Source organism: Bos mutus, chromosome 22, assembly GCF_027580195.1.
Source record: "Bos mutus isolate GX-2022 chromosome 22, NWIPB_WYAK_1.1, whole genome shotgun sequence".
Lineage (NCBI taxonomy): Eukaryota > Metazoa > Chordata > Mammalia > Artiodactyla > Bovidae > Bos > Bos mutus.
This window is the reverse complement of record NC_091638.1, coordinates 48,275,243-48,289,441: the sequence shown is the minus strand read 5'-3', so window position 1 is coordinate 48,289,441 and position 14,199 is coordinate 48,275,243. Positions and strand designations below refer to the sequence as shown.

The window sequence follows — 14,199 nt, the reverse complement described above, 5'->3', positions numbered from 1 at the left end:
ACTTAAAACAGCAACAGTCTTTGAGATATTACTTGAAACAGGCAGCCCAACCGAGGTTAGGATGGAAAGCGATGACAGTAGAGTTCTTAGATCAGTCAGTTAAGGAACTGGTGTGAGTGCCACACATTACTCTTAAGAAAGAAAACAGTGTCTTTTCCTCCAACTTCTGTCATAGTTTTAGTGTTCATGTAGAAATGGCATCATTTAAAAAAACCTCAGACAGGGCTACGAGCTCAATTATCAACAGAGGTAGTAAACAAAGGAACTCCTAAGAATAGATTTTAAAATGGATCAAAGTGTGACTGTACATTCAAAACCCTAGAGCCACATAATCATCCCCAAAATGAACCGTTTTAATTTAAAAAAGCTTTAAAACACATGACAATGAAGCACTGACGTGCCTGAGGCACAGTCCCAAATCAGTGCTGACTTAAAGCTATGTCCTCTCTTCCCAAGAAAGAGAAAGCAGAGAACAAAGTTCCATCTACAATGGGAAGGAACAGAGAGAACAAAAAGAAAATCAAAAGGGTGCTTGCCAGCAGCCTTGATTATTCTTCGTTTCCAGGCCACACCAGTGGAAATGCTTATTCTTCTTTATATGAGTCTTTTCTTCACAATCTTTTTTTTTAAATTGCAATCTGATGAACAAGAGATGCCCACATTTTCACTGGTGGGAGAGCCACTTTTGTGCAGTTTTTGCTTCCTCAGCGTGGGTCCTCCTTCCCTGAAAGTGCAAAGAGAGCAAGCCGACACCTGCAGGCCCAGAGCCCTGGGACTATTTCAGCTCCACTTGTAGAGCAGGGCGAAGGATTTGCTGCATTTTGTGCTTCAAAGATACAGCCTACTTTGGTTGTCCTTCTCAGTTGGCAAACTGTTCATAAAAAGCGAACTTGATCCTCTCTATGTGATGGCAAAGTTTGATAGCAGGGCCCAGTTTTAAGTCCATGCACTCTTGAACAGTGGGAAGAGTAAGGAGCAATAGGGCCTGCCCATCAATTTCCTGTTAAAGCATAAAATACAAATTATCTGTGATTGCACATGAATGGCAACTCAACCATGACAGCCCTGGTTCACTTGGTTTTGTCAAAATCAGGGTCCCTGTGCTTTTCATTATTTGCTTTTAAATACCTCTCATGGTCCTCTTGGAGAAGGCAATGGCACCCCACTCCAGTACTCTTGCCTGGAAAATCCCATGGACGGAGGAGCCTGGTAGGCTGCAGTCCATGAGGTTGCTAAGAGTTGGACACAACTGAGCGACTTCACTTTCACTTTTCACTTGCATGCATTGGAGAAGGAAATGGCAACCCACTCCAGGGTTCTTGCCTGGAGAATCCCAGGGATGGGGGAGCCTGGTGGGCTGCCGTCTATGGGGTCGCACAGAGTCGACACGACTGAAGCGACTTAGCAGCAGCAGCAGCAGCAGCAGCAGCATGGTCCTCTATACTAATGAATCTTCAGAATGAATAATAGAAGTTTTACCACAGGTAAGAATCTATTCTGTTCTGCAGAAACCCAGTAAACTAACTAGCCTTGTAATTGACAACTAAATGTGTCGAAAGAATCATCTTTTTAGAGGAACTTTCCTAAATCTGAAAGAAAATATTACCTATAAACTACAATGTTTTCCTGAGTTGGTGATGGACAGGGAGACCTGGTGTGCTGCGATTCATGGGGTCGCAAAGAGTCGGACACGACTGAGCGACTGAACTGAACTGAACTGAGAAGATTTTCAAAGATGTTCAGTTGTGAATCTCCTCAATTATCAAAACAAAATTTATTTCACTGTTTGAGGTCACAGACTATTTCTGTTAGATCCTAACATATTATAGATGTTAATTATTTTTTAAAACAAGCAAATTGTTATTTTGGCATAAGAGGATAATTAAGTATAGCATGCTTGATTTTAAGTTATTTAATGGAGGATGCAAACAAACTCTTAGGAAAAATAAGACTGCAGTAACAATCTGCTTCAACTGTGAAGGAAGTCAGATAAATAACTTTTTATCACGTTTCTACTCCTAAACAGGGAAATAATTTTTTATGTTTGGATAGAAGTATTTTTCCTAAGACTTGTAAATAAATTGCTATTGCTATTGTATCCACAGTCCTTTGCTAAAGAGACGCATTACTAAAAACTAAAGGTCTCTGTGATACCTGGTCTAGGAATATTCTTGCTAACGGAGCACAGTCTGTGGATCGGATGAACCGCACAACGTCCGCCACACTCCACTTCAGGGGGTTACTGTCCAGGTGAAGCCTTTCAGCAACTTCAATCCTTATTTCCTTCATTTCCCACAACAAAAGCAAAACAAATGGTGTTAGAGCTACTTCATTCTAAGAAAGTCTCTACAGAAAGTCATAACCCTTTAAAAGGCAGAATTCAAAGTGCTTTTAGGACATGATTTCTCCCAGCAAATATGCAAAAGGTCCACACACATTAGGCACTGAGAAACTGTTTGTCTTTTATAATAAGAACTATCAATGGACAAGAATGTATCTCAAAGTTTCAATATAAATAATGTGGATAATTTAACAGTGGAAAATAGTTTCAAAATCTTCCATTCGTTCCTTGGTTTATTTTAGCTCACAGTCTGTCAGGGTGCAGAAGTGAATGGGCTGGTATTTCCAATAAGAGAAGGCTTATCTAAATTATCAGGAGAAATCATTTTTAACCACTTCTGTTCAAAGACTATATTTTACAAGCAATCCAAGTTTAAAACACTAACAACTTCCATTCTCATAATGTGCGTATGTGTTATATAATATGCATATATGAATCTACCAACAAAATGGTTTAACAGGAGCCAAAAAGATAAATACTTTATTTCTATAAAACCATATATATCATAAAAAATATCAAAAAGACAGTTTTCCCTAAACTAAATGACTAATAGACTGCTAATAAACTACCAATGAAACTTCTGTAACTTAAAATAAGCTGTCATTCTGAAGGACTTTCCTCCTGATAAGGATTATTATTATTTGATCTCCAAATAATCCTTGAAATGCAAGGAAATCTGAATTTGGGATCTTTTAAAAAGAGACTCAGGAAATTCAACTGACTCCATATTGAAGTAAGTGTAATGCCAATATCATTCACCATTAGATTGTCAAGGGAAATTGTCAAGAGAGAAAAAAGAACACTGTAGTTTTAAAATGGGTACCTTTGGTGAAGGAGGTTTATTCTCATCATCAGAAAATGAAAAAGTGCGAAGTTCTCTTTTTCTTCTCTGTCTGTCTGGAGGCAGTGATGTAGATATCTCACTTTGGGTGGGGGAGGAGGAGCATGATTTTTTTTCAGACATTTCTGACTCTTCCTGGAGCTCATCCTGCTGCTCAGATGTACTGCCTTCACTTAGGGAATCGTCATCCCCTTCATCTGGGTCCTCCTCATCTTCACCCCCACTTCCCTAGAGGACAAGGGGAGACGTGTCACTGAAATTCCAGACAAATCAGTTCCTGGACCACAAAACCATCTTCCTTGGCTAGAGATTCGAATTTAAAAAAGACCTGCAGATATTCTTTCTGTTTGAACTGTAAAGCAGGGATCTCTTGGCTTAAAGACATTACTGGTGTATCACAGATCTCGTACCTGGGGAGAGCCTGCTGGTGTATTATCAACAGACGCAGAGGAGCGCTTCTTCTTATGAACAAAAACATTTTTTCGCCTCTTTCTCCTCTTACTCGCTTTTTTCAGGGCACATGCTAAGTTACTATGCCCACCAGGTGGTCTCCCAATTCTTTTATTTTTCTTCTTTCCGTAGTAGTGTGCTAAATGTGTATGACAAAGAAAAATGAAGTAGTTTTATTATTTTTGTGTACCTCAAACCACAAGAGATTCTACTATCATAGCACAAAATGGATAGAGTATTTAAGGTTAAATTCCATATAATGGAATAATCTTAACTGTGTAGATTCTGAATGCATAGTTCAATTAGTAACTGTCAAATGCATAAACCTAGATAATCCTATCAAGATATAAAATATCCCCATCAATGGAGAAAGTTCCCATTGTCACTCCCTCATCAGTCCCCCTCACCAGAAGTAACCATTAGTCTAATTTCCCTCACTATAGGTTAGTTTTGCCTCATCTAAGGAATCATTCAGTAAGTACTTTTTCCAACAAGGCTCCTTTTCACTCAGCAGAATGTTTTTGAGTTGCATTTATGTTGTATGTGTGAGACGTTCATTTCTTTTTTTTTTTTAATTTTTTTATTTTTATACTTTACATAATTGTATTAGTTTTGCCAAATATCAAAATGAATCCGCCACAGGTATACATGTGTTCCCCATTCTGAACCCTCCTCCCTCCTCCCTCCCCATACCATCCCTCTGGGTCGTCCCAGTGCACTAGCCCCAAGCATCCAGTATCGTGCTTCGAACCTGGACTGGAAATTTCTTCATATTGATGAACAGCATGCTATTGTGTGAATGTACTGGCTTATCTATTCTCCTGCCGACGGGCACCTGGCTGTTTCCAAGTTTTGGCAATTATTAGATTGCAGTGAACATTCTTGTACAAGGCTTTTAGTGGGCAGGTTTTCATTTTCCTTGGGTCAATACCTAGGAATGGAATTGCTGGATCATATGGTAGACATAGAAGAAACTGCCAAGTTTTCCAAGAGGGTTATATAATTTTACACTCCTACCAGCAACGTTCGAGAGATCGAGCTGCTCGGTTCACTGCTGCTGCTCAGTTCACTGCTGCCAATGTGTGGGACTGTCAGTCTTTTTTCATTTCAGCCAATCTAGTGGATACATAGTAATTTTTCATCATAGTTTAAACCTGCATTTCCCTGACAGCTAATGCTACTGGGCACATTTTCATGTGCTTTTGGCCACTTTTTTGGTGAAGTGCCTATTCAAGTCTTTTATTCACTTTTTAAAACAGTTTTCTCTGCTTATTTCATTTTTTAAAATTGAGATGTAATTCATATAACATAAAACCCACCATTTGTAAGTGTACATATTCAGTGGTTTTTAGACACAGATAAATCCACCACCACTAATTTCAGATTAATTCCTCTTTTTATTTATCTTATTTTTAAATTGAGATAAAATCACATGACAACTAAACATATAAATACATACAATTGAGTCCTGTTAATGTAGTCACAATGTTGTACAACTACCAGCTTTCTCCAGTTTTAAAACTTCTCTTTTTAGTGAGTTGTGAGTTTTAGTATATTCTGGAGACAAGTTCTCTGCTGCATGTGCGTACAAAGAACCTTTTCCCCTCTGTGCCGTTCAGGGATGCCAAAACAAACAAACAATGAGGTTTTTTCTCCAAGACTGTGCACTGTCTTTTCCTTTTATAAATACTATCATTAAAAGAACAAAAGGTTTAACTTTGTAGTGTTGAATGTATTAGTTTTTCCTTCAGGTTAGTTAGTGAATTCTGTGTCCTCTCTAAGCAACTTTTACCTAGCTCAAAATCTTGAGGTACTTTTCTTGTTTTCTTCTAGAAGCTTTATAGTTTTAGTTTTACAAGAGGTCTATGACATACCTTGAATTAATTTTTGTCTATAGTGAGGTGGAACCAAGGAGTTTTGTTTTTGCCTTTTCAATTTAGATGTCCAACTGTACCAGTGCCATTTGTTGAAAGAAATTCCTTTCCTATTAGTCATTTTTGTTGAAAATCTTGTAGCTACACGTTTGTCTCTCTTTCTGGACCCTCTATTCTGTCCCATCACTCGATTTGACTATTCTTTCATCAATACTACACTCTTGATTTCTATAGTTTATGGTAAAACTTGAAGTCAGAATAAGTCCTCCAACTTTATTCTTGTCAGAATTGTTATGACTATTTTTAGGTCCTCTGTATTTTCATATGAATTATAGAATGTAAAAATACTTCAAAAAATAACACATATATAGTTTAACTCTGAGCTATACATTAAAGTAATATCAAAATATAATGTAATTTTTCTAAATGAATACTAGAGAATATAAATCCATTTGATATTACTTAAATTACTAATTGGGAAAAATTATAAGGACTCCTACTAAAGTCTAGGCTAATTTCAATTATCTCATTGTGAAAAATAAATTCAGACAAAAAGTGTAACATAATCCAAATAATACCGAAGGCTCAAATTGGTGTGCTTAAAACATGTGCTTATATGAACAGTACATTTCACTTAGCTCCTAATCATTGCAATCTGCCTAACTAAGTACTGAATCTGACACAACAGTAATAAGCTAGACAAACCCCACTCTTAAGAAGTTTACATTCCAATAAATGTAAGTGGAAACAAGAAGGTAAGACTCTTATATGATTTTGTGATTCATATACTGATTAGAAAACCTGTCATGCTAAATATGGACCTTGGATAAGCAGCATCACCAGCATCTGGGATCTTGTTGGAAATGCAGACACTTAGGCCCCAGATACACCCTGAAGAATCAGAATCTCCACTTCACCAAGATCCTTAGGTGATTTGCCCACATGTAAAATTAAAGACACACAAAATTAGAGTGCCTTAAGAGAAATCTTCAAGTTTAACAGGGTAAAATCCACCTCTATATTAATTCTCCTAAGTATACCAGGGCTTGTAGGATTTAAGGAAAAGTAGGATCAGAATTTTGTCTCTGGGTACAATGCCTTGACAAGACTCCAAATTAAGATCTTCATTTTGGGGACCTCCTGGTGGTCTATGGGGTCACACAGAGTCAGACACGACTGAAGCGACTTAGCAGCAGCAGCAGCAGCAGCAGCAGCAGCAGCAGCTGGTGGTCCAGTGGCTAAGACTCAGAGCTCCCAATGCAGGGGGCCTGGGTTTGATCCCTGGTCAGAGAACTAGATCCTGCATGCTACAACTAAAGATCCTGTGTGCCACAGCTAAGATCCCGTGCAGCAAAATAAATCAATATTTTAAAATTTTCATTCTGTGTGATTTTTTCTTTTTGCAGCTTCACAAGGGAAAAGATAAGCAATGAGAGGTAGCAGGTGTTGTTACAACATACTCCTGCCTCTTCCCTCGAAGTCTGCATGGCTGGCTGCTTCCTTCAGGTTGTTATCTGCCAGGAAGTCTTCCTTGGCCACCTGTATGAACAACATCCCAACTGCTAGCCTTCCTCACTCTCCTGCTTTGCTTCATTTTTCTCCATAGCACTTCTGCTTTTTCACTTGTTTACTATCTGTATCCCACATTAAGATGTAAACTCAATGAGAAGGAATTTTTTTCTTTACATTTGTATTCCAGTGCTAGAACAGTAGTGGCACACAGTGGACACATAAATAGTTGCAGACTGTAAAAACGGATTATATATCCTATTAAAGGCAAAAGCTAACTTATACACCGTTTGTACATAAAAGTTGGCAAACTAGGGCCCATAGTCCACATGTGGCCATGGCCTGTTTTGGTTTACATTTTTAAAAGTGTTCTTTTAAAAAATGAAAATAAAACAGAAAAAGAATATGCAAAAGCATATTCTTCCCCACATCCATGCCACACAGAGTCTTTGTCCAGCTGCAGCTCCCGAAGGACATGACTGGGTTTATAAGCTGCGTTGATCAGTAAAGTGAGGACCTGAGCTCCATTTTTAAAGCAGAAATTTGGGTTGGGAAGGAGACAAGTAGAACATTAGAACCTTGCTATTCCCTAGAATGTCACCCAGGTGATTTAAGTCTAGTCATATTAAAATATGCAAAATATAGCCTAAAATATTATCTGGCCCTTTATACAGGATGTTTGTGTCCCTCAGCTATATCTGAATATCTGCAAAATTAAAAGTTTGCAGGAGATGAGGTATGGTCAGCTGCTATTAGTGAACAAATCTGAAAAAGTTGACTCACTATACTTAGTCTTTGTAAGAACAGAACAGTTCTCAGAACACTTATCCAGAACCATTCGTGGACCGAAGAGGTTAGGACAGCACTCCAGTTTGATACAGGTTTGCCGGCAGAATTCAGTCACCCGATCTGCTGTTTTCACTATCTCGACAGTAGCTCGATAGCTCTTTCCTTTGTATCTGCCATTGGAAGACATCAGACACCAAATATATTGGGCAAGTGATTCCACAGAGAAAAATCAAGTATATTAACAGACCTGAAAAATATTTTTGCTTCTTAGAGTATTATATGTCCCTTACAGTTTGAGGATTCTGAAAACAATGACAAATTTATATTGTACTTAAATTTATAATCTAGTAAGCTGTGACAGCTAAAAGCTGAGTTTTTTAAATTAGCAAAATAAAGTTCCTGCTTTCTGTTTCTAAGTTTCAGGTCTTCAAATAATAACTTCTACACTAACTACTAAAAAAACAGTGACTCTTACTGAGTCTTCCTTGATCCTGAAGCAGTGATACATGGGTATGAGCCACAGACCAATAAAACCAGCCAACTGCCCTACCCCCCCATCCATGACAAAATCAGGTCAGAAAACAAAAGCAAATGTTTACAAACTTTCACAGTAACTTGCCAAAGTAATTTTATGGCTCTTAAATCTGATAACAAAAAAGCTGTTCTTGCATTTTATATCTTCTAAATTCCTTATTTCCTGTAACTCACTTTTACTATATTTTATAATAGGATTGGCTCACAATAGGATGTCAACTTAAACAAAGAAAACAAAGCTGGTCCTTTACCACAGAGCTGAGGAAGGACTGCCCCAGGGAACAGAAGCACCCTAACTTTTTCCGCGAAAACACCCGTTGAGGATGAGTGAGAAAAAAGGGCGGAGGCGCCTACTCACTTGGCCTTGAGGACCTCCCCACATCCATGCCACACAGAGTCTTTGTCCAGCTGCAGCTCCCGAAGGACACGGCTGGGTTTATAGGCTGCATTGATCAGTAAAGTGAGGACCTGTGCTCCATTTTTAAGGCAGAAATTTGGGTTGGGAAAAAGCAAAGCAGACCATTAGAACCTTCCTATCCCCTAGAATGTCACCTAGGTGATTAAGTCTAGTCATATTAATTAATAAGCATTAACAAAATAATAGTACTGAAGATATGACAGTTGACCATAGTTGCAAGTAAGACAGTAATGAGACCCTCTTAAATATTCTAAACATTATGGTCAGAAAGGAATAGGCGCAACAAACCAAGAATTACTCTTAGCATATGCTTCCCAATCCTTTACCAGTCATGAGACACACAGAAGCTTCAGCCTCTCCAGACACAGCCTCGCCACCCTAAGGCCTGAAAGGTTTGATAACCTCACATCTGTTGCCTGGAGTGTGGCACGCTGGTGGGGAAGCACAAGCCCAGCAGGTATGTATGTAACTCTGTCATGGTCCCAGGTTAACGCCACACAGCCTCTCAGGCTTAGACACCTCTCATGGTCATGCATGAGGACCATGTGGGCTCTAACAGAAGACTTTTCTACAGTGACAGAGATGAACTGCCACGTGAAGAACTGCTCAACTGAATGTTCCCTATGGAGCAAAAAATATTCACGTGCCTGGTTCATTGTTCAAGACACGAGAAATGTGAGTCACTTTTGATAAAACCTGAAGGTGTCACATCTATGGCATGCTGATCCTTGTCTAAATGAGTCTATGAGACAGCTGTGAAATTTCTTTAAGTTCTTATACTCTAGGCAGGAACCTTACCTCTCTGAGGACCAGGACACAGTTCCCGGGTCCCACACACTGAGGCAGCTCAGCGATCCTTCCTTTGTTAAGATATGGCCCTGAGAAGCAACGGTGGTTGAAGTATATCTTTGGACAGCAATATTTTCCATTAATCACAACTGAGAAATGAAGAAAAACAAATATTCAGAACAGAATGCTACCCTACGCTTCTAAAGCAAGATTACTGAAGAAAAAACCAGTATATCCACTATTATATAAAGTCAGGACTTATTTTGAAGCTTCACATGCAGTCTGAGTGTGAAATACCTTATACTTAACAAAAAGTATATTATAGGGCTATCACTCTGCTGAAATTGAATATCCTGATTTACTGCAGATTAACTCCTGGTTAGTGCAATATTGTTCCAGAGCCCCATGCTTCTATCACTACAGGAAGTGGAGGATTTACTTTGAGAACTCATGATAATTTCTGAAGACCAACAACTCAACAATCAGTTCTAGAATATTTCTAGACAGTGATGGTGAATATCCAGAACTACGGTTTGTCCCTTAAAACCACTGAACTATCCCAGGGACGGGGGAGCCTGGTGGGCTGCCGTCTATGGGGTCACACAGAGTCAGACACGACTGAAGTGACTTAGCACCAGTACACTGGCAGCCTCTGATGATGCAGGAGCCCTCCCATCACTGGGATTCTTCAGAGGGCTAAAAGCATGCTGCAACCCCATCTCTAAATTCTTCAGGTATTGTGGGGTGTAACTGGGCCTAGAGAACCCTCTGTTCAACTATTTTTTGTATGAATACTGTACTCCAATATAATGTTTTTTTAACCCCTCATATTGAGTAGTTGGCAATTCAGCTACTAAATATAAAAAAAAAAATTCAAAAACACTATAACATCTACTTTCAGACAACGCAAAGAGAAGCTCTTCTGATGACAGCCTTGTTAACCCAAAGGAAAAGTGTATGTAAACTGTCCAGTTTTTAAAAAATATTTATTTGTTTATATGGCTGCACTGCACCTTTGTTGCAGAATGCAGGATCTCTTTTAAGTTGCACATGTGAACTCCTAGTTGCACCATGTGGGATCTAGTTCGCTGACCAGGGACTGAACCCAGGCCCCTTGCGTTGGAAGCCCAAGTCTTAGCCACTGGACCACTAGGAAAGTCCCTTGCCCAGTGCCGACAGCACCCAGCAGGACACGGTGTTCACACTCTAATTAAGAACACAGTCTTTTATTTATTTAGTTAGTTAATTTATTCGTAGGCCACGCTGCATGACTTGCAGGATTCTTTGTTTCTCAACCAGGGATTGAACCTGGGGCCACAGCGGTGAAAGCATGGAGTCCTATCCACTGGACCACCAGGAAATTCCCAAGAACTCAGTCTTAGCACATGTAGGGGCCCACTTTTCCATTTGATCTCTGTCACCCAGGTCCCCTCTGGGGATGCACCCTGCTCCAGGAAATGCTGGCAGTTTACAGCTCTCAGTTGTGAGTCTATCCTGGAATCACCCTCCGTCTAGAACTGCCCCTCAGGAGGAGAGAGCTACCTGGCCCAAGGCCCCACCCTCTGTGAGGTGGGGAGGGAGGAAGAGCTCACTTCCATAGCTGACCACTGAGGGAACACTAGGGTATGGCCACCACACCTCTGCTAGCAACACTCAGCGGCTCCACCAGCTCCAGGGCTCCCTGTGGGGCTGGAAAGGAATCCTATTACAACTGCACTGTGCCTCAACTTCTCCCCCTGCCCAGTCCTGTGTCCTTCAAGTCTTCCCAGAAGTGTTCCCAAAAGCACTCCCCTGAAACTCCTACATGCAAATATCAATCTCAGGCTCTGCTTCCAAGGTAACTTGACCTACAACAAAACCCAAAGCAAAAAGACTTTGGCTATGATCACATGAGATATTAATATCTTAATTCTGTGGTTTTAGTGGGCATTAGAATGGTCAGTAATACAACAAAAATAAAGAAATGCACAGCCCTGATCCTCCATGATGTTACAAAAAGGCAGTGGGTAGAAGAGACAAAAGTGCAAGTTTTGAACTTGAGAAATATGAGTTCCCTTTCTCACCCTTTTACTATAAGCTGTGTGACCTCTCTGTGCTTTGGTTTCTTTCTGAGGCATTCACTGAATACCACCCAAAAGCTTAAGGTGTGCTAAAACACAGAGCCAAGATGCTACGTGTCATATAACCAGCAAGAGGGAGCCAAGGAGTCCTGGTCAACAGCTTGGCCTCCAACAAGGAGCCCTGTCTCATTTAACAGGTATTGCCTACAGGATGTTTTTCAGTGTTGCTGTCTGTCTGTCTGTTTTTGCAAAATATAGACAAAATATAGTGTGTATATCATAGAAAGGTTTTAAAGAAAAATAAACATCTATCTTTCAACCACCCAGTTTAAAAAAAGAGCACAATCTGGAGAGCCTCAGGTTCTTTATGAAACTCAGGGATAATATATTGACCTCCAGAGCCTTTAACACTGCCAAGTGATCAGTAAATAATAGCTAAAATATTATAAACACACAGAAATACTAGCCTAAAGATAATTAGTAAACTGAGTATATCTTAAGACAGTTGTAACTCTTTAAAATCACAATTAAGAGATCCCTCTATGAAGCTACTCCAATAAACTTAAGTTATTTTTAGATAAAGTCCACTACAGGAAATTAAAGGTCATCTTTTCCTAAGACTGTCTGAACTTATACCTGAGTCTGTGGAGCTCAGCTCCTGATTCTTCAGACCCTCATGGACAGTCCTTGAGGATGGTATTCTGCATCAAGAAAAAGCAACAAAATGTAATGAGATAGCCTTTAAGGTCAATAAAATGTGAGGATTACTTTCCTTCAAATCTAAGAAGAAAGCAAATGTGGCAGACTGCAAAATCTGTAGCAAAAAGTGCTTCCTTGATCATACTTTTTTTAAAAAAAGCAATTGTTTTAAAAGCTATTTATATGTTCTAAGGGGAAAACAACAGTATGTAGACAGTGCTGTGATACTGCACATTCAAACGAACTTGCATTTATGTGAGCAGCAAACTACAGACTGCCTTGTGGGCCTCTCAAAACACAAGTAAACTGCAGATGATCTCTGCTTGACAGTGGTTTCACTTTATGATATTTCAACTTAATGAAGGTGCAAGAGCAATATGCATTCAGCAGAAACTATACTTTGACTTTTGATCTTTTCCCTGGCTAATGTTATGCGGGATGATCCACGATCCTGGGCAGCAAACCGTCAGCCAGGAGATCACAAGGTGAACAATCAATACACTTAAAACCATTCTGTTCTTTGCTTTCAGTAGAGCAGTCAATATATTAGTTGGGTGTTCCTTGTGGCGGATGATTCTTCCACCCTGGAGGCTAATATAAGTGTCCTGAGCATGTTTAAGTTAGGCAAAGCTACGATGTTTGGTAGGTTAAGGATGTAAAATGCATTTTTCAACTTATGATATTTTCAACTTACATTAGCTTTTTTGGGACATGATCCCAGTATAAGCTGAGGAAGATCTGTACTAATTTTTTTTTTAACAGATGAAGAACAGAAACATTTTTATGTTTCCTTCTTCTATTTAACATACTTTTTATTACTTACTGTTTTTCTGGTTGAACCACTGCAATTTTCCTCTGTTTGTGTACTGTACAAAGAAAAAAAAAATCCATAAATAAATGTCAAGAAAAATAAAAAGACAAAGGAAAGTTACATATGCATTAAGCTAATATTTGCTTACAGCTGACCCTTGAACAACATGAGTTTGAACTGCACGGGTCTCCTTATACAGGAACTTTTTCAACAGTAATTACTGTAGTACTGCACCATCTGAGGTTGGCCGGTTCCTCAGACGCAAAACTGCAGAGACAGAGGGCCAACTATGGGACATGTACAGCTACAGATTTTGGTATCCATGGCAGATCCTGGGACCAATCCCCTGTGTATACTGAGGGACAACTACACACAGTTTACTGGTCTTTAGTATATTCAGAGAGTTGGGCAATGATTACCACAATTGATTTGAGAATATTTTTATTATCTCAAAAAGAAACCTGGTACCCCATAGCAATCACCTCTTTATTTACCACCCCTGAGCCCTAGGCAACTACCAATCTACTTTTCCTCTCTCTAGATTTGCCTGTTCCTATAAATGGAATCATACAACGTGTGCTCTTTTGTGACTGGCTTTTACTTAGCATAATGTTCTCAGACTTCATCCACATTCTGGTGTGTATTAATACCTCATTCCTTTATATTTCAGACTACTCCACATTATGGAGATATAACATTTGTTTATCCATGCATCAGCTGATGGACATTTGGACTGTTTCCAGCATGAACATTTGTGTACACGTTTTTCTGTGGATATATGTTTTCATTTCTCATGAGTATATAACTATATTTAATACTCTGAGGATCTGCCAGGCTGTTATCCAAAGCAGCTATACAATTTTATATCCTCTGGATATAAAATGAAGCTAGCTGGCCTAGGGAGGCATAAAAATATTACTTTGGCTTTCTGTATAAAGACATATCAATACGTATTTCTAGTATTTGCTACTTAAGTATACACAGAACTAGGTTTTAAAAACAGGTGACCTTTGAACAATGCAGGGGTTAGAGTGCCAACCCCCATGCACTCAAAGATCCATGTATAAATTTACATTCCAGTCTC

General features: G+C 39.3%; 1 protein-coding gene across 9 annotated transcripts in view; it reads right to left on the bottom strand.

Moving 5' to 3' along the window:
• Positions 1-331: 331 nt before the first annotated feature.
• Positions 332-14,199, bottom strand: part of SFMBT1 (Scm like with four mbt domains 1) — a 115,800-nt gene continuing 101,932 nt past the window's right edge. For all 9 annotated transcript variants that reach the window (XM_070360573.1, XM_070360577.1, XM_070360571.1 and 6 more), the window contains 9 exons: positions 13,128-13,170; positions 12,242-12,306; positions 9,555-9,694; positions 8,697-8,806; positions 7,799-7,974; positions 3,593-3,771; positions 3,165-3,410; positions 2,155-2,283; positions 332-1,000 (listed from right to left, as the gene is read on the bottom strand). In XM_070360573.1, the coding sequence (XP_070216674.1) occupies positions 860-1,000; positions 2,155-2,283; positions 3,165-3,410; positions 3,593-3,771; positions 7,799-7,974; positions 8,697-8,806; positions 9,555-9,694; positions 12,242-12,306; positions 13,128-13,170 (1,229 nt within the window). In that variant the 3' untranslated portion in view covers positions 332-859. The remainder of the gene's footprint in view (positions 1,001-2,154; positions 2,284-3,164; positions 3,411-3,592; positions 3,772-7,798; positions 7,975-8,696; positions 8,807-9,554; positions 9,695-12,241; positions 12,307-13,127; positions 13,171-14,199) is intronic.